The following is a 27,053-nucleotide window of genomic DNA, read 5'->3' on the forward strand; positions in this document are numbered from 1 at the left end:
GGTGAAAACCAAAGACAGCATTTGACCACAAGAACCTGATACCAACTGTAAAGCATGGTGGTGGAAATATTATGGTTTGGGGCAGCTTTGCTGCATCAGGGCCTGGGCAGCTCACCATCATAGAATCCACTATGAATTCTTCATTGTACCAGAGGGTGCTTGAGGATAATGCGAGGCCATCTGTCGGAAAGTTGAAGCTCAACCCAAGGTGGACCTTGCAACATGACAATGACCATAAACATACCAGTAAATCCACCAAGGAATGGCTGAAAAGAAAGAAATGGAGGGTTCTGGAATGGCCAAGTCAAAGCCCGGATCTACTGTAAATCCCATCGAGATGTTGTGGGGGGATTTGAAACGAGCTGTGCATGCAATTGTGCATGCTGTGCAACAATTTTTTGTTGAATAAATTATTGCAAAGTCAATTTTTCATTGTTTTTTGTTCAATTAGATCACCTTTATCTATAGACACTGTTTAAATGAAGATCAAATATTGATATGTCCACATATGTTAAAAAGATAAAAAAACATTTCATGGGGTGTACTTACTTTTTCCACATGCGAAATTTGCATTTGTTTATTTAAATTATACAATGGACGACAAAATGTAAATGTTTCATGATATTTGTTATATTATATCACCTTTATCTATCAATATTGTTGAAATGAAGATCAAATAGCTGTATGTTGAAATATGTTGAAAAAGTCAAAATTTTACATGGGGTGTACTTTAGGGTGGTCCAAAAATTTGAAGATTGGATTTTCATTTCTCCACAAGCCTGCCCCTATTCCTTTTGAAGAAAGTAGTTTGTGGTGAAAATTTGAGCTTGATTGGACAATATTTAGAGGTTGCTCAAAATGTTGACAAATTTGAATGAATAATAAGATACAGAATTTTTAGCATCATACATCAATTCATAGATAATTATCTATTTTCAATTACTCAAATTATTTATTATTGTTATTGTTGTTGTTTGTTTGTAAACTAAGAAATAATTATGTACAATGTACCATTCATTGTACAATGTACATGTATGTTCAATTGTTCAATGTTCATTCATATAGTCAAATTGAGATTAAAAACAAAACAGAAGATTACACATTCATGTATTAATTTGACAATAAATCATTTTTCGGAAAAAATAAATCATCCATCAGAAAATATAAAATACCTATCAGAGACGATAAAACAAATCTATCAGAACAATTAAAACAAAGTAAACGTCAGAATACACATAATTTGAATGATTTTACGTAACATTGTTTTCAGAAACTTGTGTTTCAAAACATTGCCTACTTCTTTGACAAGATGGCTTTGGTTGACACTGGAAAGTTTTCACGATGAAGTTTCACAACTCTCAACACAAATTGCTTCTGCTCTTCATTCTTGGTCAGAGTGTCATGGAAAGTTTGGATGAGAGCAACACATCACTCAGCACAGTCATTGATAACCTTCATGCTGCGTATCTTCTTCTCAAGCTCTTGGTATGAGTTGTCTGTCTTCCAGAGGTGTGGCTCCTTTTCCAGAAAACTCAGTGATACTTCTTTGTCAGACTCTGAGATGACAACACCAAATAATTCAAGAGATCGACTTGTGATGTAGGTGTCCACCGAGTCAGAAAGCCTGAAGGCTTTAGCATCTATCCTATGAAGATTGTTTGGCTTTGGAGCCTGCGTGAAGTTCTTCACCATCTTTGCCTTTGTCTCATCATCCACCAGCTATCAAAAAGAGCTAATGCAGCAAGGTGTTCTGACAAATACCAGAGGTGTCTAGTGAATGCTTTGACAGCAGTTTCACGGACAACCATATCTGGGTAAGAATCAAGGGTTGAAAGAAGAAGCAAATCATTGAGAGGTGCCTTTGTGGGTAGCGGCGCCTCATGCCAGAATCTCGCAGACACAAGTGCAACAAAAAGAGCAATCTGTGTGATTCCCTTCAATTCACGTGATGTTAGCTTTATTTGGTCTTTGAAGAGAACCATCTTGAGAGCATATATGGCTTTCATCATCCAGCGGGCATTGTGCACAGCTCCTGGGCACGGAATTTCACCTCTGGCCTCACATCCACCCAGAAATGTATGGCATAGTCTCAGAAGTTCTTCAGTCATCATGTGGGTGTTGTTCTTCGAGTGCAGCTGCATAAAAATGTATCATATTCTGACGTTCAACAAGGTTATCGGAAAATATTTTATCTTCTCCTACTTGGAACCTCTTCTTGTCAATTAAAGGCCACTGTTTCTGAAACCTCTTGAACAGTCTGATCTCAGGTCCGCTAGTGGGTCCTATGACTTTAGTTGTAACATCAGAGAGCATTACTTCAAACACATGATGACGACATGCAATCCAGACAAGCTTAGCATCCAAAGCTGCTTCAATGAGGGTACATGCTCCCTTGCTCCGTTTATCAGCCCTGTGTTGGATGCAGTGGTGTCAAACACTATGCCTTTCACCAACTGTTTGACATTCCACTCCTCAAGAAGTTATATGCATGCATTTGCTTGTGCTACACCAGTGCCTTGGGGAATTTTTGGGACTCCAAGCAACTTCTCGGTATTCATACCAGTTACAAGTATCGCTACCCGATCAACAGATTCTTTGTGATTGCCAGTATAATCAGGGAGCAGTTTCCCATCCCAGTGTAGTAGGAGTGGGCTCTTACATGGGAAATTTGCCTTTTCTTCAGTGGCCATTATTTCCCTTCCACGAATTCGAGCACGACGAATTCCACTGTGTGACAGAGAAATGTCTTCAATGGTATGACCAAGAGATTGTGCAAAAGCACTGGCCACAAACATAGCACGCCGATCTGAGAGATTTACTCTGTCCAGAGTTGCCACTATTGCTGGAGTGATCACCTTGATGGGAGCCTTTTTCACCTGTTTGGCAGAAGATGGACTTTGGAGTTTGAATTCATTGTCTCCTGAATCGGAGCTTTCAATCTCAGACTCATCATCATCATCAACCACAGCCGATGTTGATGGAACAGATTGCATTGCTGTTAGAGTCTCAGTAGCATGTTTCTTCTTTAGTCCAGCCTATGATAAACCCCATGTGAACCTGGAAATTGTTGGTACTATAAGGTTTTTTGGTGGATTAGTAATGGTTAAGGGGTATATATGACAGAACCACCTCTTGCCGCTGCAGCAACTTTGGGGAATTCCCGTTATTTGCATAAATCCAAGATGGCCACCGCCGACCTTGGTTCAAATACAAAATCAGCAATAACATTTGATAGAATCAAGCTAGAAGGATGATTTTTGTACCTACACAAAGGTTTTCACACATGGCGGATGCAATGAAAGTGTCCAGAAAAGTTTATGATGTTGCTGGACAACCATAATCCAAGATGGCCACTGTTTTGATGTGGCTAAATAGCTAATCGGCCATAACTTTTGATAGAATCATGCTAGAAGGTTGATTTTGGTATCTACCCATAGGTTTTCCCATATGGCAGAGGCATTGGAAGGCTCAAATTATGGTTTTCATGTTGCTCGGCCCTTGCTAGTCAACTCTAATCCAAGATGGTCGCAATTGACACTTTGTAGGAATCAGATTTGGAAACACGAAAACAATATGACAACCAAAATGTTTATTGCATTTTTTAATAATAACCTTGTTGAGTCCACGAACACATTAATTACAATAAAATAATTCACAACATCTCAAGAAACCATTTTAAACACACAACCTTGCACTCCCACCATCAACTATACTTATACATCAATCATGTTTGTACATATCGGGGTACATTTGTATCTGTAACAATGCGCTAATATGTAGCACACCGCACATCTTTCTAAAACTAGCACATCATGTCATCTTGAGTATATATGTCTAGTACTCGAGAGGACCAAGGCCAGGATCCACTAGCCCTATATCGTTGTCATCATTGGTGTCATCTTCTTCACCATTCATCGTGGCATCTTCCTCGTGTTTCGTCATTGGGTTATGGCACTCATCTATTGAACCCTCACAATGACAGTAGGTTGTGCAGGACAGGCCTGCCACGAAGCAGCTGCAGTTCGCTTGTGCGCAAGCATTTCCTGTGGCTTTGCACTGACAGCTTATGACCTTCATTAACTCAGGAGGTGCTGATGATCCCTTGGTGATTACTGGAGACGGTATGCAGTTGAGAATCTCCCAACCGAAGTTAGTTATACAGAGCGAAGGGGCGTTCTGCTTGTCTGCTGCTTTCCACAGTATCGTTTCATGGTGCGATCTAAGCATATGAAGGAGCAAGTTTTCATCTGTGGGAGGGAGGGATTTCACGAGGGGTGGCTTACCTTTCTTCTTTGTGTGGATGGCATGTCGGGCGGCATTCATGCTGGTGCATTTTGGCTGACCATATAGTACAGCGAAGAACTCTTGACCCGTTTTCAGCAGGTCTTCATATGTAGCCGTCTCCTTCTTGGAGTTTTCTGAGGGCGGTGATCTTTCCCTTGTTGAAGGGATATGACACTGTGTCACACCCTGTCACAGAAGTGATTGTTGATGCAGGACAGCTACTGTACCACATCGTCTGGCCCTGTGGTGGTACAGAATCTACAGTAGCTACAAGCATGGGGACCAGACTGCAGCCCTACAGTGGAATCCCAAAGTGATCTTTGACCGCTATGGCTATATGTCGGCTAAGGATCATGAAAGGTCACGCCGTGCTGGTGGTGCTGGTGCTGGTACTTACAACCTCACACTCACGTCTCCTCTTCCTAAGCGAGAAGTCATCCTTAATAGCAAGGCTAACAAAAGACTTCTCTCACGTCTACTTTGCACATACACACTGGGTGTGGATGTTCTGATGGTTTGAGAGGAGGAAGGACCGTTCAGCCATAATGAGGCAGATGTGTTGATGGTCAGCTACATGCTTCAGGCTGTTCATGAAGGGAAAAGGGTGATTCGCATAATCAGTGATGACACAGATGTTTTCATCATTCTGATATTCTGGGTTTGGAAGCTGGGGATCACTGCTTTGGTGCAGATGGAGAAGTGGGACAGGAGTGTGTTGCACATCAACGAAATTGCAACTGCTCTCGGAGATAAGAGCCTCCAGCTCCTAGGAATGCATGCGGTGACAGGGTGTGACACAGTGTCGTATCCCTTCAACAAGGGAAAGATCACCACCCTCAGCAAACTCCAAGAAGGAGACTTTCCAGGGCTCTACTCTGTCATCGGAGAGGAGACGGCTCCACATGAAGACCTGCTGAAAACGGGTCAAGAGTTCTTCGCTGTACTATATGGTCAGCCAAAATGCACCAGCATGAATGCTGCCCGACATGCCAGCGACACAAAGAAGTAGGGCAAGCCACCCCTAGTGAAATCCCTCCCTCCCACAGATGAAAACCTGCTCCTTCATATGCTCAGATTGCACCATCAAACGATACTGTGGAAAGCAGCAGACAAGCAGAATGCCCCTTCGCTCTGTATAACTAACTTCGGTTGGGAGATTCTCAACAGCATACCGTCTCCAGTAATCGCCAAGGGACTACCAGCACCTCCTGAGTTAATGAAGGTCATAAGCTGTCAGTGCAAAGCCACAGGAAATGCTTGCGCACAAGCGAACTGCAGCTGCTTCGGGGCAGGTCTGTCCTGCACAACCTACTCTCATTGTGAGGGTTCAATAGATGAGTGCCATAACCCAATGACGAAACATGAGGAAGATCCCACGATGAATGGTGAAGAAGAGGATGACACCAATGATGACAACGATATAGGGCTAGTGGATCCTAGCCTTGGTCCTCTCGAGTACGAGACATATATACTCAAGATGACATGATGTGCTCGTTTTAGAAAGACGTGCGGGGTGCTACATATTAGCACATTGTTACAGATACAAATGTACCCTGATATGTACAAAGATGATTGATGTATAAGTATAGTTGATAGTGGGAGTGCAAGGTTGTGTGTTTATAATGGTTTACTGAGATGTTGTGAATTCTTTTATTGTAATTAATATGTGTTCGTGGACCCAACAAGGTTATTATTAAAAAATGTAATAAACATTTTGGTTGTCATATTGTTTTCGTGTTTCTAAATCTGATTCCTACCAAGTGTCAATTGCGACCATCTTGGATTTGAGTTGACTAGCAAGGGCCTAGCAACATGAAAACCATAATTTGAGCCTTCCATTGCCTCTGCCATATGGGAAAACCTATGGGTAGATACCAAATTCAACCTTCTGGCGTGATTATATCAAAAGTTATGGCCGATTAGCTATTTAGCCACATCAAAACAGTGGCCATCTTGGATTATGGTTGTCGAGCAATATCAGAAACTTTTTTTGACACTTTCATTGCATCCGCCATGTGTGAAAACCTGTGTAGGTACCAAAATCATCCTTCTAGCTTGACTATCAAAAGTTATTGCTGATTTTCTATTTGAACCAAGGTCGGCGGTGGCCATCTTGGATTTATGCAAATAACGGAAATTCCCCAAAGTTGCTGCAGCGGCAAGAGGTGGTTCTGTCATATATACCCCTTAACCATTACTAATCTACCAAAAAACCTTATAGTACTGACAATTTCCGGGTTTCATGTCCTGACAACTGGACTACTTTCTTTTATCTTCATTCTCAAGCCTGATACGCTTTCTGTTCTTCACTGCCAGAGTGTTGTTCACAGATCCCATACGTGAACTTGAGGGATCATCACGCTGCATGATAAGGAATGCTTTGTCTTCTTCATTCGTCATTTTCTCAAGCGCATCATTTGGTGAGATATCGAAGAGGGATTGAAGATCATCTTTGAGCATCTGCTCCTTCACTCTATAGTTTTCGAATGTCTTGGTTCTATTTTTCTTTACCAGTTTGTAGGCATCATACAACTTCAAAAGTTGGCGCTCACAGGAATCTACTCTCTGCACTGGAATTCGTGCTTTCTCCCAGTATGTACACACAGCTTGTACACTAAGTTTGGCACTTTCATGAACTGTACGGTGTTCTTATATGTGATGGTACACCATTTTCTGCAATGTGTGTCCTTTGGTTGGTAGTCCCCCACATATTATTTCCTTTTCAGACTTGCCCAGCAACCAAACTGTGGAAGAGCTGCGAGTTTCTGCCATCTGAAAAAAACAGGATAAATTAACAATGTTATTTTATGAGCAACCTCTAAATAAGTTCCAATTGACCTCATATTTGGTTCATATGATCTTTATAAACATAGGAACAAGGGCAGCCTTGTGGAGCATGGATTTTTAATAGTATTAAATATTACATATATCTGTGGACCACCCTTGTTGACCACCTAATAGATATTAAAGGCTAACCCCCGCTCTTGCAGGGAAAATGGCCTTAAAATGCCTGTTGTTTGTTGTGTTGTGTTGTGTGGACCACCCTAGTGTACTTACTTTTTCATGTGACTATGTGCAAAGCACATAACTCCCCCAAAAGAATGGGTGAAAATGATTTGAGATACACATTTAGCATCACCCACAATACCAGTATAGACAGTGTACCTTTACATAGCAACGAATACCTTTAAAATTGCAGGTGTCTCTTTCCCACCTGATGACGAAAATAAAAAGTACCCCAAACTAATGCCGAGGCTGTGAAGAAATGAAGGTCGACGATTACCCGGTCTTGTATACCCGGTCTTGTCCATGTGAGACGTCTAAAAGTTCTTCCACGAGCCTTGCAAAACAAATCCCAGGCCGGATGTTGTACAATCTGCCATAATTTAATGGAAAACTACAGACGTAGGTCATCGGGTCTTATTCTGCTGTTATGTAATGTGGTGTTTAAATAATGCCAAACCAAATCACTGTTCATGTTGCGACATGGGTATTGTGCCAATCTTTCTCGATGAATGTGTTGTCACGGTAACTGTGGCATCGACTGAACACATTTGCAAGCCAGCGCGTAAATTGAAACAACCAGTGCATTGATTTGTAGTTCGGTAAGAACTAGTTAAAATGAACAGTCTTGGGATTAATTGAATTTTTTTTGTTGCAATTGATAAAAATCCCCAAAAAAATTCAGCGTGCAATATGAGGATTAAAAGCAAGACGTGTTGACGAAGATTTGATGCCAACACCTCAGGTCCACCTGACGAGCGTTACGGTTTTGCGTGGCAACACTAAATCATCCTCAAGAGATTAAATGTAATATCTTTGGATTTTCCAAGATTTTGCTTGTTTTCATTATAAAAGCTGCACCTGGTTCTCATGTGTTTGTTGCATCATAGATTGCCATGAATTGCAGCATTATAGAGTATCGGGAACACGTGTAGCTTTTGATTCAACTTCCTCCTTTTATCCACTCTGTCCGTTGTTTCTTTACCGTCTGTCATTGGTTGGTGGTGTCTGTATTAGAAGGTTAACAAAGCCACTTCGTTGTACAATGCGGAGACCTGAACTAACGTTAATCTTCATTTCTTTTTAGGATGATTTTCTTTCAAAGGCCCCAGTCGGATGAAAGCGAAGACGGAGCACTGTCACCGCAGTCAAACAGCACCTGCTCCACAAAGAGCTGCACGAGTAGTAGTGTCGAGCAATGCGCAGCCAGACATAAAAGCATCACAAGACTTCAGCCCAGGACCGAAGCTCAAACAATCTTTAGGGAGGAGCCAGTGCTGATCCCTGTTGAGTCGAGTGTTGAATACATCTTCCTTGACCCAAGATTGGAGAGACGGTCACCTTTGTGTGGTGTGAGCACTCCAACCACCTTTCCCAAGCCAGCATTTGCTGCGGGGCTTGTGCTTGATCCCGAGGTCTCGTTCTCACAGAAGACCAATGACTCCGAGCCTGGCGGAACCTTTCTTGGGTCGGAAATGCAGGATCGTGCACCATGCCGTGTGGTACTGACGAGTACTACACAGGCCCTTGACTTTGTGCCCTTAGCACTCGAGGAAGGACCCTCGACGTCTGACAAAATGGTTGCCAACACGTCAAGATACTGTGGGGCAGAGAGCCCCCACAAAGAGAAAACTCGTAGTGCCTGTGATTTGCTTACGGCACAAACCAGCCAAACAGGAGACGCTACATCCCTGGAAGCTTCCAGTTCTCCACCCGCCAATGCCCAGGCAACCGATTGTGTTGTTGCTGTGCACTCCCTACCTGTGCGGCCTGTACCAACTTCCCGTAATCTGCGTTCTTCAAGACGAGATGCTGCTGCCCCCACTGTGCCCTCTAATCAGGATGGACAGTCTGACGGCGTTTCGATAAAGGAAGTTTTTAAATCTTTTGATCCAACGGCCTCTCCCTTCTGTTAAACATTACTTTTTAAGTGTGTCGAACAATCGCAGCACGACAAAATTGTGATGTCTTGGAGGAGAGCAATGAGTTTCAAAATTTGTACATTTGTTCCGTATGTTTTGTGGTAATGCCTTGCTTCCTGTTTACTAAATTAAGGGAAAACACTTGCATCAGCTCGAACATTTTGGCTTTTGTTAATTTATGTGCAATGTTAATTGACCTGCCAATTAATCATATTCAGAGATAGAGTAGATCGAGGCAGCACTTTCGAACTAACAACCAACTTGAGAGGGCTGCTCTTAAATTTGTAAATGGTATTTGAGAGATGGGAAAGCATCCATTTTATGATGCACACTGTGTACATGTTAATAAATAGTACCCTTTGTGTCTGCACTGTGTTGTGATGTGTCATTCGGTTCTGGTCCAGGTGCATTTGCGAGCACAAATGGCTCCGGGCCCTCTGTGCTGCCAGTGGAGATATTGCTCAGTTGTGGTAGCATTTCCTGGAGCTCCTTCTCCATGATTTTGTCCTGTACAAAATGATAAATGCAGACCTGTTTCAATAACACTGAATGACATGTAGACAAAATAACCAGCACAACAGTGAGGTGTGTTTTTTGGGCTCCCATTTTTTATTCTGTTTACTAGCGTGACGGCGCACTCCGCGCCCCTCACCACACGTCGTTTCAGAGGGGTAGGCATCTTTGACCATTTCGGTGTCTTTTGGGTTTCATGGTGTTTTGGTCTTCAGGGCCATTTGGGTCTTCAGGGTCTTTTGGATCCTCTGGGCCTTTAAGGGAATTTTGGGTCTTTGAGGTGTTTTGGGTCTTCAGGGTCTTCTGGGTCTTTGGTGTCTTCAGAGGCTTTTGGGTCTTCAGGGTCTTCTGGGTCTTTGGGGTGTTTTGGGTCTTCGGGGTGTTTTGGGTCTTCGGTGTGTTCTGGGTCTTCGGTGTGTTTTGGGTCTTCGGTGTGTTTTGGGTCTTCGGTGTGTTTTGGGTCTTCGGTGTGTTTTGGGTCTTTGGGGTGTTTTGGGTCTTCGGGGTGTTTTGGGTCTTCGGGGCATTTTGGGTTTGGGTCTTCGGTGTGTTTTGGGTCTTTGGGGTGTTTTGGGTCTTCGGGGTGTTTTGGGTCTTCGGGGTGTTTTGGGTCTTCGGGGCGTTTTGGGTCATCGGGGCGTTTTGGGTCTTCGGGGGGTTTTGGGTCTTCGGGGCGTTTTGGGTCTTCGGGTATTCAGGGTCTTCGGGTATTCAGGGTCTTCGGGTATTCAGGGTCTTTGTGTATTCAGGGTCTTTTTGGGCCTCAGGGCCTTGAAGGGTATTTTGGGTCTTTGGGGTATTTTGGGTCTTTGGGGGTCTTCAGGGTATTTTGGGTCTTCGTGGTCTGAAGGGTCTTGGGGGAATTAAAGGGTCATCAAAGGTCTGAGGGATCTCAGCAGTTTTAACGCAATTAAGAGGGTTAGTTAAGAGGGTGGTAATTTTATTTGAAGAAGAAGACGTTTTCGTCGCATATAAACATACATACATAGCGACATAACCATATACGTTTGCTCTATTATAAGAAAGATGCATTTCGAACATATAACATTTGTGTGATAGTTGGTGAGATTTTCCTTGTTTCACCAGGTACTGTGCCCTATGCAGATCGTCGGGGCTGCCGAAGCAGTTGCTGGGATATACTCCTGGAATTCAGGGCAGGAAATTGGAATTTGTTCAGGGTACCAGTGATAGCTCATCTGTTTGTGAAGGACACCATGGGCTCTTTAACGTACACCAACCCATGCTGGGAGCCAGGATGCCCAGTCTTGCATCCATCTGAGGGACGGCATACACTTTGATGAATCCCTCTACCTGCGAAATAGCAAGATGACAGTTTATAGTTGAGCTTATAGTTGACTTGAGTTTATAGTTGACTTCCGTTTCCGGTCTTGCTGGCGAGGGTTCGTTTATTCTCAGCTCTCCATGCTATCCATCGAAATCGAAGTTAAGTAATTGTTCCCATTTGTATTTTCGTTATAACTATTTATTTTATGGTGTATATATTGTCTCCCGACGAAGATTTTCGGTGCAAATCTTTCATACCTGTATTGAAAATCGTGTTAATTCGGGTCGTGTTTTGAGGCCTTGTAGTTGTACAGTGAACACTGTACAACCTTGAGGCTTTGTTTTTCTCTCAGCGGTCCGTGTTTTTGTGATCCAATAACTTTCGTTCTCTGTTTTCCCAATCTTTTCACCCCATAGCCCTCTTCCTTGTGTAAATCACAACTCAAAAAAATCCAAAAAAAAAAACATTTCCTTCTCTGTTCTCATTCGTTTATTCATTCTTATTCGTTCGGTCGTTCGTTCTTCGACCACGTGTTTCTCCCCCATTTCCCCAGATAGATTGTCAAATTTCAACTCGTTATTTTATCGTCCATGCGTTATTGTTTTGATTATAGTTACTTTTGGTTTGAATTTCCTGTAACTTGTAATTATTTAATCGTGTTCTGCTCCTCGTGTGCGGCCTTGTAGTTGTACCCCCGTCGGTGTTTGTTATCTTAATCGTGTTTTGCTTGGCTCTTAGTTTTTTTCCCTTCTACCCCGAACATAATACTCTGTCTAACGTTCTAAATCCCCACCTCCCCCCCCCCCACCCCCAAAAACCAAACAAACAAACAAAAAAAACAAACATTTATTTTCCTTTCTCCACGTGTACTGTTGACTCATCCTGTATTTTCTGTCCAGGTGTGCTGTTTGCCCCGCCCCCATTAACTCCTTGCCATCCACCGTTTGCCCTTCACGTGACTCGTGGTGGTCCCTCTCGGCTCTCCCCCCGTTGATATTTTTGTGCACATAAGATTGTTCACGGTTCTGTTTAAATATTATTTAAATATGTATAACCTTTCCCCTTCAGTGTTTTACTCAGTGGTATTTTACAACACGCTGTTTTTCTTCCTATTTAAAAGGCTTTTCTCAATTTCCTCTCCAACTCATTCCACCTCAAAAAAAAGAAATTCAATATCTTATACGTCTCCCTCACTACAGGGTCTAAATTCACATTCATTCCATCCCTCCTCCATCATTCTGAACCGGATTGCTAACTTGAAAATCACAACAAACCCAATTTGTTTTCAATGTTCGTCTTTCATTAATCATCCACTTTCTAAACTCCCCTCTTGCCCCTCCCATCCAAATCCCTCCCCTTGCACCTACACTCCTAAACTCCCCCCTTGCCCCGCCACTCTTAAACTCCCCCCCTACCCCTCCACTCCTGAACTCCCCCCTTGCCCTTCCCCTCCTAAACTCCCCCCTCACTCCTCCCCTTCAAAACTCCCCCCCAACCCCTCCCATTCAAATCTCCCCCCATACCATTCCTCTCCAATTCTCCCTCCTCCCCCCTCCTCCTCAAAGCTGCCTCCTCCCCACTTCGTCTCCCTTCTATCTCATACCTCCACCCCCCCCAACCTTCTTCTTTCCTCTGCCCCCCCTCAAACAACCCCTCTCTGTGCCTCATCCCTTCACCTTCAAACCTTTCATCCTCCTCATCCTTCCCTTTCTTGGAACTCTTCTGCAATCGCTGACACACTAACAACTGCTCTCCCTACCTCCCCCTCTCATCCTTCATCTTACTCTACTCCTCCCCTCCCCTGTCCTGTACCCGATGCTCCCCCTCTCTCTTCATTAACGGTATGGACCTCAAACATCCGGGGCCTTCGCTCAAACCTGACTGATCTCTCCATACAGGTTGCTTCTGACAATCCAGACTTGATCTGCTTAACAGAGACTTTCCTCCTTCAAGATGTCTCTGATTCCTTAATATCTCTTCCTGGTTACTCCCTCCTCCGGTATGATAGACCTGAGCCTCGGCCTGGTGGTGGGGTGGCTATCTTTATCAAAAACTCTCTTCCTCACTCTCCTTGCACTGCCCTCTCTCCTCCTCACCCCCAGGAGTACCTCTGGCTACGGCTTCCTCTCCGCTCCCACCTTTTGTTCATATGTGTTCTGTACCGTCCCCCAAACAGTGATGACTCCATCTACATTTCACTGTCTGACAACATGGACCAACTTCTATCCACTCATCCCAACTCTCTCTTCCTCATATGTGGTGACTTCAATTGTCATCATGCCACCTGGTTGGGTGTGGGTTCCTCTCTCACCAGTCATGACACCTCAGCAAAGGACTTCTGTGACTCACTGGGATTGACACAATCTGTCAATTTCCCGACCCGGATCTCAGCCAATGGAGTATCTTCTCTTCTAGACTTGGTTATGACTAACTTCCCTGCTAATGTCTGCTGCTCTTTTTCTGCTCCAATCGGTTCTTCTGATCATGTGCTTGTCAAAGTGGACATCTCTCTGGCCATTCTCAGAGAGCCTCCTCAGCGTCGACGAGTCTGGCATTTCACTCAAGCCGACTGGGACGGTCTTCAAGCAGCCATCAATCGTCTGGATTGGTCTCCCATCTCCACTGCCTCTGACATCAATTCTTCCTGGGAATTCTTCCAAAGCAAACTGATCTCTCTCATGCACAGATTTATCCCATCTCGCCTTCAGTTGTCTTACCCTTCCTCCCGTCCATGGTACACTGAATCTTGTGGTGAGGCAGTTGCCCTGAAACAACTTGCCTTTGCCTCTTGGAAGGCTAATCCAACTGAAGGAAATCTCAGTTCCTTCCACCAAGCTCGGAACAAGTGTGTGTCTACCCTCAGGAGTGCCAGGAAGCACTATCTCTCCTCACTCAAGAATGAACTCTCAAACCTGTCTCCTTCCTCCAAATCCTGGTGGCGTCTGGTCAAATCCGTTTCTGGTGTTTGTTCCCCCTCCATCCCCTCCCTTACCTCAAATGGCCACACAGTTGACATCGCACGTGACAAAGCCGAATGCCTCAACTCTGTGTTTGCCTCAAAATCCTTAGTCCCAAACCCATCTCTCTCTGTTCCCACCTTTCCCAGTCGAACCAAACTGCTCCTGGACTCTGTGACCTTCTCTCCTGACAAGGTGGAGGAGTTTTTGTCAAACCTCGACTCTGATTCTGCAACTGGACCAGATGGCTTCAGCCCACGGGTCCTAAAATCCTGCTCTGCCGCTCTATCTCACCCTCTCTCTGTTCTTTTCACCCTATCCTTTGCTCAAGGTCATCTGCCAGCATCCTGGAAATCAGCAAACATTACCGCTTTACACAAAAAAGGTGCAAAAACAGATCCTTGCAACTACAGACCAATCAGCCTGCTCCCAATTATCAGTAAAGTCATGGAATCCATCATTGCTTCGGATATGAAATCTTTCCTCTTCTCCAATGGCTTGATCTCTGATCATCAATTTGGTTTCAGACCAGGTCACTCTACTCTGGACATGCTGCTTCTGCTGTCTCAACAATGGATGGAGGTCCTCAATGCCAAACAGGAAATCAGAGCTGTCTCCCTTGACATATCACGTGCCTTCGATACGGTCTGGCACCCAGCTCTGCTCACCAAACTCTCCTCCTATGGTATCCATGGAAATCTCCATGCATGGCTTGCGGACTTCCTCTCTGGTCGTAGTCAACGTGTGGCCCTGAATGGATTTCTCTCATCTCCCCTTCCCGTTCAGGCTGGAGTTCCCCAAGGCAGTGTGCTGGGCCCTGTGCTTTTTCTGGTCTTTATCAATGATCTCTCCGACTCTCTGGAAAATCCTCTGTATCTCTTTGCTGATGACTCCACTCTCTGCCGCTCCATTCCTCTTCCCTCAGATCGGCAGTCTGCAGCCTCCTCACTCTCTGAAGACCTGGACAAAATCACAGACTGGTCAAACATGTGGAACATGTCTTTCAATCCTGACAAATCTCACACTCTTACTATGTCTCTCCGAAAAGATCGACTGGACAACCCTCCCATCTACTTTCTCAACAATCCTCTCCAAGAAGTTCTGTCGCTCAAGCTTTTGGGTCTCACCATCTGCCATGATCTTTCTTGGGAAAACCACATTTCCAAGCTGGCCTCCAAAGCCAGTCGCCGACTGGGCATCCTCCGTCGTGCGAAGTCCTTCCTAGGCACACCTGAGCTCCTCACCACATACAAGGCTTTCATCCGCAGCTCAATGGAATACTGTTCTCCCCTATGGGCTGGTGCTCCTGCCTCACACCTGGCTCGGCTTCACGCTGTTGAATCCAAAGCTTTCAGAATCATTGGAATCTCCCGCGATGAAGCTATCTCTGAGGGCCTTTCACTCACTCACCGCAGGCAGGTAGGTGGTCTTTCTGTCTTCTACCGACTCCTCTCCGGCCTTGCTCCCCCAGCTCTCTCTGTGCTCTGTCCCCCAAATATTCCTACAGGTCGCACAAGATCTGCCAGCCACCCTCTGATGGTTAAACTGCCGAAATCTCGGCTCTCTGCTCACCTTCACTCTTTCATTCCTCTTTTCTCCCGCCTCTGGAACAAACTCCCACACTCACTTCAATCACACTCCTCCCTCCAGGTCTTCAAAACAGCTGTTCACCACCATCTCTTATCTTCCCCCATCCAAAACCTTGATCTTTTCTACCCCCACTAATTCACCCCAGATCCACCTTGTTTGAAATTCCAACTTCTTTCCTGGAAGTCTTGGCAGTGTCCATATGTTTTATACCTCTCCCACCCCCCCCCCCCCCTCCTTCCCATGTCTCCCCCCCAAAGCCCTCTCCCTCCCACAGTTCTCTCGATGTCTCCATGTCTCTCGGTCCCTGCTCTCAAATGTTGTGTTTGTGTCCTTCCCCCTCTCTCCCCATCTTGTCTACCGCTCCCGATGTTATTTGTTTTGTGTGTCTGTTTGTCTTTCTGTGTGATTAATGTTCGCTCTTTCACGAGCCTCGATCTTGTATACAAAAAAATAAAAAAATAAAAATAAAATAAAAGCTGAGATTTGAACGCAGGCTCAACAACTCGAAGGTGAGTGTGCATACCTCTCTAAGTCTAGTCTATGCTGCCAGTCATTAGGTCACTGCTCAAACATTGGACTCGGTTTAATATTTAAAGGGATCGTGTTATGATGGAGCTATTGTGTGTGTGGGTATGTCTGTCCCCTCTGTACTCATTGGTTGGACAACTATTACACAAAAAATCATACACCCACCATTTTGTGAAGGTGCAATGGCCTCTGGTTTCAGCCCATGGCCCAGAGTAATTGGAATTATCCGAGCTATAAAACCACGATGTATTATATATGCACACAAGCAGTACGGATGTTTTTAGGCACAGGTCAACAAGAGCTCGGCGTTGTTGTTGTGGTGGTGGTTCTTGTTGGGGGTCGATTTTTGAAATGTGTACCCATTGGTCGGACAGCTACCGGACACCACCCACATTTGTAGCTTGACTCCACCCACCATGACAAAATAATAAGGCTGCCAGCTTGGTTTTCTGGTGGGCCTAAGACATCAGGCCTGCAAGCCTCTGCTGATTCCACACTGCCTGGGATTGTTTGTGTTCGATTTCCATCGGCTTTGTTTGTGTCGAGTGTTACTCACCGAGGGACCCCGGAAAATCAAATCGATGGAGAATAAAAATGATTAAGGTTTAATCAGCATGCACGTTACACACCTCCCTTAAAAAAATAGCGTTACGTGATTTTTGAATGGCTCCATATTGGGGTTAAAAAAGTGACGTGTGACGAATCGGCTTGTTCCGATATAACCATAGCGGAGGTTGACATGAATGAGAGCGGTCAAATTAATCTTGATAGCTCATTAAATGTTTCCTAATGGTGCTGTTCATCTTTTTAAGAGTGCTTTCAATGCACGTTTCCCAATCTCCCCGTTACCGGATTCTTTCGCAGGTTGTGACCACAGTGCGTTCATTCTTGCCACTTCATGTATGTATAAACCTGGGATTTTTTTTTTTTTTTTCATGAGCGATGGGCTTTTCTGCTCGTAGGTCTTATTAGTAGGTACCTTCTGGTACAGAAATTCATAGTACTGTATTTGCATTGATACATGACATTGTTTACCTTTGAAGTGACAACGGGAAGTTTTACAGCAGACTCGAGCCACTTCAAAGCTTCCATTCGCCGATTCAGCTCCATGCAACACTGGTAAAGCAATTTCATTGGATGAGGATGGAATGAAATCGTGAAATGACACCATAATCCAAGTTTATACAACCTGCTTACCTTTGCTAAGTATACTTGATTGGTGATCGAAAATTCTGGTTGGATTTGTTCAGTCTGCAGAATGTAGATTTCATATTAAGACTAGAACGACTCTTAGACATCACGTCGTCGACCAATATGCCTCCACCCACATTATTACATCATTATACACACTTGTACCAAGTTTGATTAAAATCCCTTCAGCTGTTCTCAAGCTATCACATCAGTTAATCCATGCATCATATATACTTATACCAAGTTTGGTGAAAATCCCATGATTGGTTCACAAGTTAGCCTGGTAACAGAATTTTTACCTGCCAGGACATCTGACCTTTGACCTCTTGACCCCAAAATCTAATCAGTTGATCTTTACATCGTTATGCATACTTGTACCTAGTTTGAATTAGATCCCTTCAGCTGTTATACCAAGTTATAAACCTATTACAGACTTTGACCTTTGACCTCTTGTCCCCAAAATCAAATCAGTTAATCTTTACCTCATACATATCTGCACCAAGTTTGACTAAGATCCCCTCAGCTGTTCTGAAGTTATCACGGCAACCAAAACCTATCACGGAGAGACGGACGAACAGACAACCTGAACACATAATGCCTCCAGTCACCATCGGCGGAGGCACTTAAAAAGCAGGCTTCTTTAACATAGTTTAATAACCAAAATATTTCTTACCTTCAGAAAGCTATCCAGAGCATCTTGAATGGATGCAGATGGAAAATCTTTGAAAAGGTCCCTTCCCACTTCATGTTCTATCCACATCATTTTTGAAGCCTGTTGTGCAGCATATCAGTTTTAGAATTTAAAACGTTTTGACCAAAGTAAAAATTTCTACAAATTTCTACAAGCAAAATTTTTTATTAAAGTATCTTACGGAGTAGGCCCAGCAGCCGAGCAGGTGGTGGGTCAGGGGGTCTTGTCCATCCATTTCACAGGCCTTATCCAAATGTTCCTGATAAGAACACACAATCAGCAATTCAAAGTTCAAGTCTGGAATGGTCTTCGGACACGGACTCGCTCTGCTCCTGCAATGCTGTTTTACTGGTGGTATTAGATCACGTCCACCAACTGGCTTGTTTTTACAATAATTGTTAAACATAACCACCAACTGCAATGCTTAAGAGTTCACCGCCATACTCCTTTGTGTATGAATTTTTGTTTTTTGCTAGGGCGAGGCAACACTACAATATTTATTTTCGTCTCCACCCTTCACTTTTACCATAAAACTTTATTTCAATATTGTGGATGTCTATTGTGTTGCGGTCCCTTGCATCGCCTCCAGGTCTTTAAAACAGCTGTTCACCACCATCTCTTATCTTCCCTCATCCAAAACCTTGATCTTTTCTACCCCCACGCTAATTTCACCCCAAATCCACTTTTTTGAAATACCAACTTCTGTCCTGGAAGTCCTTGGGTTTTATACTTCTCACACACCCCCCCCCCCACCCCCTTCCCACGCCTCCTCCCCCCAAGCCCTCCCTCCCACACATCTCCCTGCTCTCAAATGTTGTGTTTGTGTGCTTCCCCTTCTCTCCCCATCTTGTCTTCTGCTCCCTCTTTTTATATATTTTTTGTCTGGTTGATTTGTTTGTGAAATAAATGTTAGCTCTTTCACGAGCCTCGATTCAGTATACAAAAAAAAAGAAAAAAAGTTTATGTGGTGTTGATTATTCGTGTTCTATGTGGTCGATTCCTTTCCCCACATCCATCTGTAATTTATGCTTACTTTCCTGTATTTATTTTACTCCTACAATATTTATTCAAACCAGGGAGAGCTACATTCAAAATACACCCCCCATGTCAAATCAATAAATAACATATCCTCCAGCGCACACCACAGCCAGGGCATCATTGCCACAGTGCAGCTCATGGAGACAGAATTGGGAGGGAGTGTTGTACAATAATTGATTGATTAATTGCATAATGAAAATAAGTCATAAAATAATTAATTTATTAATCATTTGGCTAATAGCATACCAAAACCACCACTGCTTCATCCGAATCTAACTTTTGAAAATTAATTAATCAAGTCTTTCTCTCTCATCTCTTGATTGCCACTGGTAACGTACCCCAGTGCTACCTGCCCAATGGTTGGGTCGTTAGTCACTAAACTGACTACCCCTCACTGGCTTGCCAGTGGGAAGGGTGACTGTGACACCATTCTAGACAAAAAAAAAAAATCCCTGTTAAAAGGCGAACGAGTTCCCTTCGGGAGCCAATGACCATCCAGTAAGGAGATTCGGAGGCTTACGCTTTGATCTCATGGATCTCTCCCTGCAGGTTGGCACTTCATCTCCAGATCTTACCTAACAAATCTTTCTTTCACAATGTCTCGGACTCACTAATTTCCACTGTTATTTTTGAAGCACTGACAGAACCAATGCTGGTGCTGGTGGAGTCATGGTCCATATCAGAACCTCCTTACATAATCAATGACCACATCACCAATCCCAATGGAATATCTCCACACCATTCTCACCCTAGCGCTGTCGTTATGTGCTTGGTCTCCAGCCCTACCAACTATGATTATCCAACGGAAAACCAAACTGCATTGGAGTCATCAGAAGGAACCCAAAGAAGTAAAGAGCAAAGATGGAGTCATCACGAGTAACCAGGATAGGATTCGGGTTTCAGCCGCTACTCCACTACCCTCAATAACCCATCCATGTGCAGCCAAGTAAGCCTCACGTGACTCAGTGCAGAAGGATCTCTCAGGCAACTTTAATTCTCTCCTTTAATATGCAGCACTAGGTTGAAGGGTAGCATCATTAGATGAGTGCGTGACTGCTAATGATGCAATGGCTGCTGTAAGTTAGAGCAGGAATTTGTAACTTGCTCAGGGTGCCGGCAATACCTCGCCTACTTTTCGAGGACACCCACCGTGGGATCTAACGTCCACCAACTAATCTCGGCGGACTGGACTCCCAGTTTAACGTCCATCTGAGGGACAGCACACACGTTGATGAATCACCTTGCCTGTGAAACAACAGGATGACAGTTTATAGTTGGGTCGGGACTCAAACCCAGAATGGGCAGCGTAGAGGCGAGTGCGTGTACCTGCAGGCCATCCTGCCTGCACACTTTTCTCCTATTATGTGGCAAGCTTCATACTCCTCAATACCCATTACAAGTGGAGACCACGCATCGCTGCCTCACTCGTGATTTAAGCCCGCAAGTTGTATCCGTTGTACATATTCTTTATCATTGTGATGAACTCTTCGAATATACCATACCTTTCTAACATATCCCACCATGCATCCCTGTTCCCATTGTCAATTGCTTTTCCAAAGTCGATGAAAGTCATCGCAAGACTTGAATTCACAAAGCTGCATTCTCGGCCTCAATCATGAGTGCGGGGGAGTTACCTTGCAGTGAAACACGTTTTTCATCTTATCCGGCAAAGGTTCATATTCTGCCAGTAAACTGCACAAGATGGCAAACCTAGTCGCAAAAAGCAGAAATGCAGGGTAAAGGAAAGTGCAACATGTTCACTTTGGAAAATGATAACGGAGTCATGTATTCACCATAGAGTGCGGGAGGGTGTCGAGGGGTGAGGCTCAATTGAGGAAGAGGAAGAAAGGGGAAATATATGTCACGTTGGAAGAGGAGGTGAATGGGTACCGACTTGATTTGTCACCACAAATTGGAGAGAAAAGAGGAGTTTCCACAGCTTTTGTCAACACGCGCTTTACTTCCATGCATCGCTCAATCTGGGTTGAAAACGGTGCTGCCCCCGATTTACTGCATTTCCAAGTAATTTAGCAATCCTGGTTTGGATTGTCAAAGCGAGCTCACCCGTATTATATCCTGACTCTTCCCCAAAGCGTGCGGACGTGCGATGGAACGGAGGACGGCCAATCGGGTAACGAGTGGGTGTATACATAGACCAAGAGGGAAAAAAACACGTTTGGCCGATGATGATTCGAATTATTCTTTGGTGTCTGTTTTAAAGCAGGAAGAAGAGAGGAAATAAGACAACACATTCAAGGTATGAAATCACTCACGCAGCGCTTCTTGGGCCGAACAACGCACCTCATACCACTGACGTGAATGGTGAATGCGGGTGTGTTAGTCGAGCCTGTGGTCTGATGTGTGCTTCAAGGCCTAAGGTAATACCAAAAGCTGCCGCCCCACCTTTGACATGGATTCAACATTTAATGTTCAAAAGCTCGTACACGACTCACCACTGGTGATGCTTCACATCCGTGTCGTGGTCGAGCCAACAGGAAAGAATCGCTTTACCTGCAAAAAAGATGCATGATCCTAAAGTGAGGACAACCCCCCCTAATCAACACCAAACCGCATCACTCCCCCTTTCAAAACAAACATTGCAAGCATGAGGCCATGATTTAAAAAAAAAACACGATAAAAAAAGGAAGCCTTTTGTTCTTGCGCTGGTTGAAAGAGCACAAAAATGGGAGGTTATACATTTATTAGAAGCAAAGGAAAAAAATTCGGGAGCGATTGAAGCAGCAGTCTGTTGCCCATACACCGTCCGGGTTCAATTTACAGTCCGTCCGATTCAAAAAAAATTCTAATTTTCCCGTCGGTTTGGATTAATTTAAATTTTAAAGCAACTTTTGTTTAATTTCTTTCTCTCCGCAGAGTGTTTCCGTGTTTCAAGGTGGGCCAGACAGCATCAGGCCAATATGTAGCCAAAGCTGTGAATCAACAGAGTCTATTGTGCAGATTTCAGCAAATTAACCATAGCACCGGTTCCTGAAGACAGTGGCCTGGGGCCTGTGTTCTTATCCTTATTCAAACGTGTAATTCAAAATAGCTCTCCCTGCGTAATTCAAAACCCTTCATTGCACTGGAAAACGTGGGGACAAAAATACTGTACTGCAAACAGTGGGCACTTGTAATACCCTCACCTCCTAGAGGTAGCGCTACACGATACACATATGTAATCGACCCAGAACTGTATGAGTAGTAGCGCGACAACCACACAAACAAACACTGGTCCATGAATTAAACACTGGTCCGAGAGGTGGCCCGAGAGGACACTGGTCCGAGAGGTGGCCCGAGAGGACACTGGCCCTAGAGGTGACCTAGAGGTCCACACAAACAAACACTGGTCCGAGAGGTGGCCCGAGAGGACACTGGTCCGAGAGGTGGCCCGAGAGGACACTGGCCCTAGAGGTGACCTAGAGGTCCACACAAACAAACACTGGTCCTAGAGGTGGCGCTACACGATACCCATATGCAATCGCCCCATACCTGTATGAGTCGTAGCACGACAAACACACAAACAAACACTGGTCCATGAATTATAGTAAGGATAGCCTCAAGAGCTTACCCAAAGATGCATACTTCTTTATCCTCTCTCCATCCCCTTGTGCAATGTCGCACATATCACCGCACGCCCGTGCCATTCTCCAGCAGAACTCAGAATCCTCTGCAAACTGCAAAGGATCAAATACAATGTTTTTCTTCACTGCGAGAATAGTGACTCGTTTCTGCTGGAACAAGATGGCTGCCACATTATCTTTGTGCCCCCATCAACAGGACTCCTCTCTGAGGCAGGGTCGAGTCCTGCTGATGCCGGTACAAAGGACTCGACCTCAACCCTGTTTTTAAAAGTTTTGTGAAGCTATAATTGGAATAAGTCATACATTTCCTGGCTTGTACTGTCACTTCCTGGCAAGAAGAAGAAGCACTCCTTTCACATCCTAGGACTGCTGAGGCTATTTTTCATTGGCTAGGAGGCACAATCATGGACGGGTCGCACCTCCGACGCAGGATACTAGAATGGCTCATTTTCCCAGGAAGCTGGTACTCATTTTGCTGACCTCGGAAGGATGACAACCCACCTGGTGTTATTTTAATGGCATGACAGGGGCCCAGACTCAGGACACGAAGCTCTTAGGCCAGCCACCTTAACCGTTAAGCCAACACCAGGCTTTCCTTCCAAGCAAACAATTGTCATAATCCACGCCTTCATTGGTTATGGCCTTGCACACCTTTTTGTTAATCAGGAAAAGAAAAACGCATCATAGCCAGGAAACAGGAAGAGGCAAGTAAAAAGGCCAAAATAAAATGCATTTGCTGGAGAGCTGGGTGGGCAATCGCCATATTGTAAATGTTGCATTAAGCACCACAAATGGTACATTCACACTACGTGGTTACAGAGTTTATGTAACGTTTTGTAAGACAGGAACTAGCTGAGGCTGCCAAGCAGATTTTCACACTCAGGCCCCACTGTGGCATTAACCAGGAATAGCAGCTGTCGGCACGGTGCAGGAAGATCCTCAATGTTCCATACGGCAGTGTGTGAGTAAACGCAGCCAAAGAGAAACTCCATTTACCTCCTCCTTTCGTGAATGAAGCAGCTCGAATGCCTGCTCTTTGTCACGTGCTTTCCCAGCATGCAGAGCATCTGCTTTCGCCAGCAACTCGTCCAACTCCAGCGCAGTGTTCTCACAACACTCCTTGGACACAGCTGTCCAGACAACAAACTTATCGATACTTGGAAAAAGTAGGTTCTTTGTTTACCCGTCCATTTGCCATCATCGTACTAAAGTACGCAATTTGGCGTCTGAATAACATCCCCTTGGCCTCTGCCTTACGGAGCGGGTGTGTATAGTTTTATTATAGATGGCTTATATTACCGGGCATGGGCCTAGCCTGCCAGGAACCGCATTTCATGGTTTATTCCTCATGACGTTTACCCAATCCACTCTTTTTGTCCAGAATTACTCGGAAATTCAAGGTTCAAGGCAAGGTATTCGAAAACATGGGATTTGGAAAGTCTACATGTACCTGCATCCGCAGTCTCTTCTGGAGGTGTGGCTCTAGTGTCGTCTTCCTTCTCAACAGCATCGTCGATATCCACGACTCTGGCACGAGAGAACACAGAATGTTTTCCCCGGGGGAAATAAATAAATTTAAAAATGTAATCAATGTTGAACGCGCAATTTGAGGGTCATGAGCTGCCATCAGAACGTAATGTAAGCAATTCCCGCAATGAGTCGCCCATTCCACAATCTTTATTTTATTTCCTTTACAGGAGCGAGGCTCACGGAAATCAAGGTACATCAAGGGAAATCAAGGCAAGGTACATCGAAACATCGAATGAACAGGAAAGGAGGAGGAGGAGAGGAATCACTGAAACTAGGAAGTATGATGGTTGGATTAGGAATGGTTCATGGGGATGATATGAGATGGCGGTGCATTGCTTGCTCGAAGACCTGGAGCGAGGAGCAACATGCAAAACATGTGACATTGTTCCAGAGTCAAATCGAGTAAAACCACTTTGAATGGACATGAAGTCGCTATAATGCCAATTGACATGTGACAGGAGAGAAATTTCTCCCTGATACAATAAATCCTGACAAATCTCACGCTCGCACGATCTCATTCCGACAGGACCATCTGGCAAACCTTCCTATCTACTTTCTTAACAATCCTCTTGAGGAAGTTCAGTTGTTCAAACTCCTGGGTCTCACTTTCAGTCATGACCTTTCTTTGACAAACCACATTTCAAAGTTGGCCTCCAATACCAGCCACCAACTAGGCATCCTCTGTCGTACAAGGTCCTTCCTTGGCACACCTGAACTCCTATCCACCTGCAAGGCCTTCATCCACAGCTTTATGGAGTACTGCTCTTCTTCCCTCTGGGCTGGCTCCCCTGCCTCACACCTTGCTCAGCTTGACACCGTGGAAACCAGTCCAAGGCCTTCAAGATTATTGGAATCTCCCGCGATGAAGCCGAGTCTATGGGCCTATGACTTTGCCATCGCAAACAGGTCGGTGGTCTCTCTGTGTTCCACCGCCTCCTGTCTGGCCTCGCACCCTCTGATCTTTCCATGCTTTGTCCCCCCAGGTTTCTGCAGGACACACACGGTCCACCATAAACCCCCTTTTGGCGAAACTACCTAAATCCAGGATCACTGCTCACCTCAACTCATTCGTTCCTCTTTTTCGCACCTATGGAATCAACTTCCACATCTCATTCTTACCTACAGGTCTTCAAGACAGCTGTTCACCAAAAAAACCTTAAATCGTCCCCAATCCTAAACCATGATCTTTTCTATCCTCATTAACCCCCTCCCCAATACCTCCTCCTTCCAAATTTCCAGTTTTCCCTCCTAAAGTTTCCTTCTGTACCCATCTTGTCCACCCCATGCATCCCTCCCTGCCCCCATTCGTCCCCACACTCATTGGTTGTCCAGGTCTCCCTCTATATTAACCTTCAACTCGGCCTTTGTTCTTTTCCCCCTCTCTCAGCCCTTTGTCCTGTTGTGTCCTGACCTGACCTTTTATGGATGTTCTTTTGAGGGGAAAGGAATATCAGTTAGATATGGGAGTCGAACGGTGCGATGTCGACCACTAACAGTGCCAAGTATTCCCACCTTATTGTGGGGTCGGCCAGGGGGCGTTTTTTGGCCCAAGTCTTTCACGAACTGGCCGGAAGAGTCTGACGTGAAGGTGATCAGGGAAGGAATTTGTAATTCATTCAAGGTGTGGGTGACACTTCACCGACTTCAAGAAAGCGATAATATTAACGCACCGCGTGATCTTCAACGTCCACCAACTAAATGCAAAAATGTGTGAGGGTATCAAAGTTGATGCTCACCCTGTCGTGTCGTCCACCTCATCGTTGCTCACGGTGAAATAGACCGAGCTGGAGGTGTTCGAGAGGGTCCTGCGCCTCCGAGCTCGGATCGCCTGGTCAACGGCCCGAGGCAGCGCAGCCTTCAACTCCTGAACCTCCCGTCGCACCTCGGCAACGGAGGAGAGCAGGACGGCCAGCTTGTTGAGTATGTCGGTTCGTTCCCGGGCCGCGACCGCCTCCCAAGCCGCGACTCCGCGGTATCCCGTCTTGTTCCCACGTCTATCGCGCTTGCTGAATAGCCAGGCAAGTCCGAAACCCAGCAAGCCGGCGGTGAGGCACCCCGCCGTTATCAGCTGCAGCTCAGTGCGTCGGCTCACCATGACTCCACATGTGACGTATGAGAGAAACATCAAATAGATCGAGCGGGATACCCGCTGAATGGACGATTGTCCGTTTAGTTAATCGATTTCGGCGATTTGTTGATTTAATTTTTAGGTATACAGTATTTATAACATGTCGATTGTATAATGAACTGCTGTATAGAGAATATCACAACCGCCGCCTGCTACACCGCCGAACATGGATTTTTATTTATGAAACGCCGGCTGATAAACCGCCGAACATTGATCTCGATTTTAAAACCGCCGCCTGCTCCAACGCCGAACATGGATTTTTATTTTAAAACCACGGAGGTATAATGTATATATATAACCTGGAGATCCAATGACATGCGGCGCAGCATTAGCAGCCGTGAAGCCGAGCGGCGGCCATATTGGCGAACCGAATGTTTTGTCAACAAACCATTGCGCCCATCGGTGACTAATACTAGTAATAGACTCGACAGAAGAAGTAAAATTTAAAATTGTACGTAACGATGTAAGTAATAATGTACGTAATAATGTGAGTGAGGGGTGAGCCGTGTCGGTGGTGAATGAGTGAGCCGTGTCGGTGGTGAATGAGTGAGCCGTGTCGGTGGTGAATGAGTGAGCCGTGTCGGTGGTGAGGGGTGAGAGCCGTGTCGGTGGTGAGGGGTGAGAGCCGTGTCGGTGGTGAGGGGTGAGTGAGCCGTGTCGGTGGTGAGGGGTGAGTGAGCCGTGTCGGTGGTGAGGGGTGAGTGAGCCGTGTCAGTGGTGAGGGGTGAGAGCCGTGTCGGTGGTGAGGGGTGAGAGCCGTGTCGGTGGTGAGGGGTGAGAGCCGTGTCGGTGGTGAGGGGTGAGTGAGTACA

At 45.1% G+C, this 27,053-nt stretch overlaps 2 protein-coding genes and 1 long non-coding RNA gene across 9 annotated transcripts in view; 1 reads left to right on the plus strand and 2 right to left on the minus strand.

Annotated features, from left to right (window-relative positions):
- Window positions 1-9,579, plus strand: part of ZC3H8 (zinc finger CCCH-type containing 8) — a 75,076-nt gene extending 65,497 nt beyond the window's left edge. For all 3 annotated transcript variants that reach the window (XM_078766576.1, XM_078766573.1, XM_078766575.1), the window contains one exon: window positions 8,375-9,579. In XM_078766576.1, coding sequence (XP_078622702.1) covers window positions 8,375-9,203 — 829 coding nt within the window. In that variant the 3' untranslated portion in view covers window positions 9,204-9,579. The remainder of the gene's footprint in view (window positions 1-8,374) is intronic.
- LOC144888504 (uncharacterized) overlaps window positions 1-27,053 on the minus strand; it is a 502,585-nt gene that overhangs the window by 131,473 nt on the left and 344,059 nt on the right. The window lies entirely within an intron of this gene.
- LOC137438102 (regulator of microtubule dynamics protein 2) lies at window positions 7,171-26,221 on the minus strand. Of its 5 annotated transcripts, XM_078766577.1 has the most exons (12): window positions 25,850-26,221; window positions 24,034-24,110; window positions 23,580-23,713; window positions 22,571-22,676; window positions 21,456-21,513; window positions 20,637-20,712; window positions 18,146-18,223; window positions 17,947-18,045; window positions 17,280-17,333; window positions 17,118-17,198; window positions 9,566-9,716; window positions 7,171-7,624 (listed from the first exon to the last, which is right to left on the minus strand). In XM_078766577.1, the coding sequence occupies exons 1-12, from the start codon at window positions 26,206-26,208 to the stop codon at window positions 7,605-7,607; spliced, it is 1,293 nt and encodes a 430-aa protein (XP_078622703.1). In that variant the 5' UTR covers window positions 26,209-26,221; the 3' UTR covers window positions 7,171-7,604. The 5 variants fall into 5 exon arrangements, with proteins under 5 accessions (XP_078622703.1, XP_067989139.2, XP_067989140.2 ...); XM_068133039.2 differs by lacking the exons at window positions 7,171-7,624; window positions 9,566-9,716 and adding an exon at window positions 10,646-10,997; XM_068133038.2 differs by lacking the exons at window positions 7,171-7,624; window positions 17,280-17,333 and having other exon boundaries at window positions 9,513-9,716.

The sequence above is a fragment of the Myxine glutinosa genome, chromosome 12 (assembly GCF_964187855.1).
Source record: "Myxine glutinosa chromosome 12, kmMyxGlut1.1, whole genome shotgun sequence".
Lineage (NCBI taxonomy): Eukaryota > Metazoa > Chordata > Myxini > Myxiniformes > Myxinidae > Myxine > Myxine glutinosa.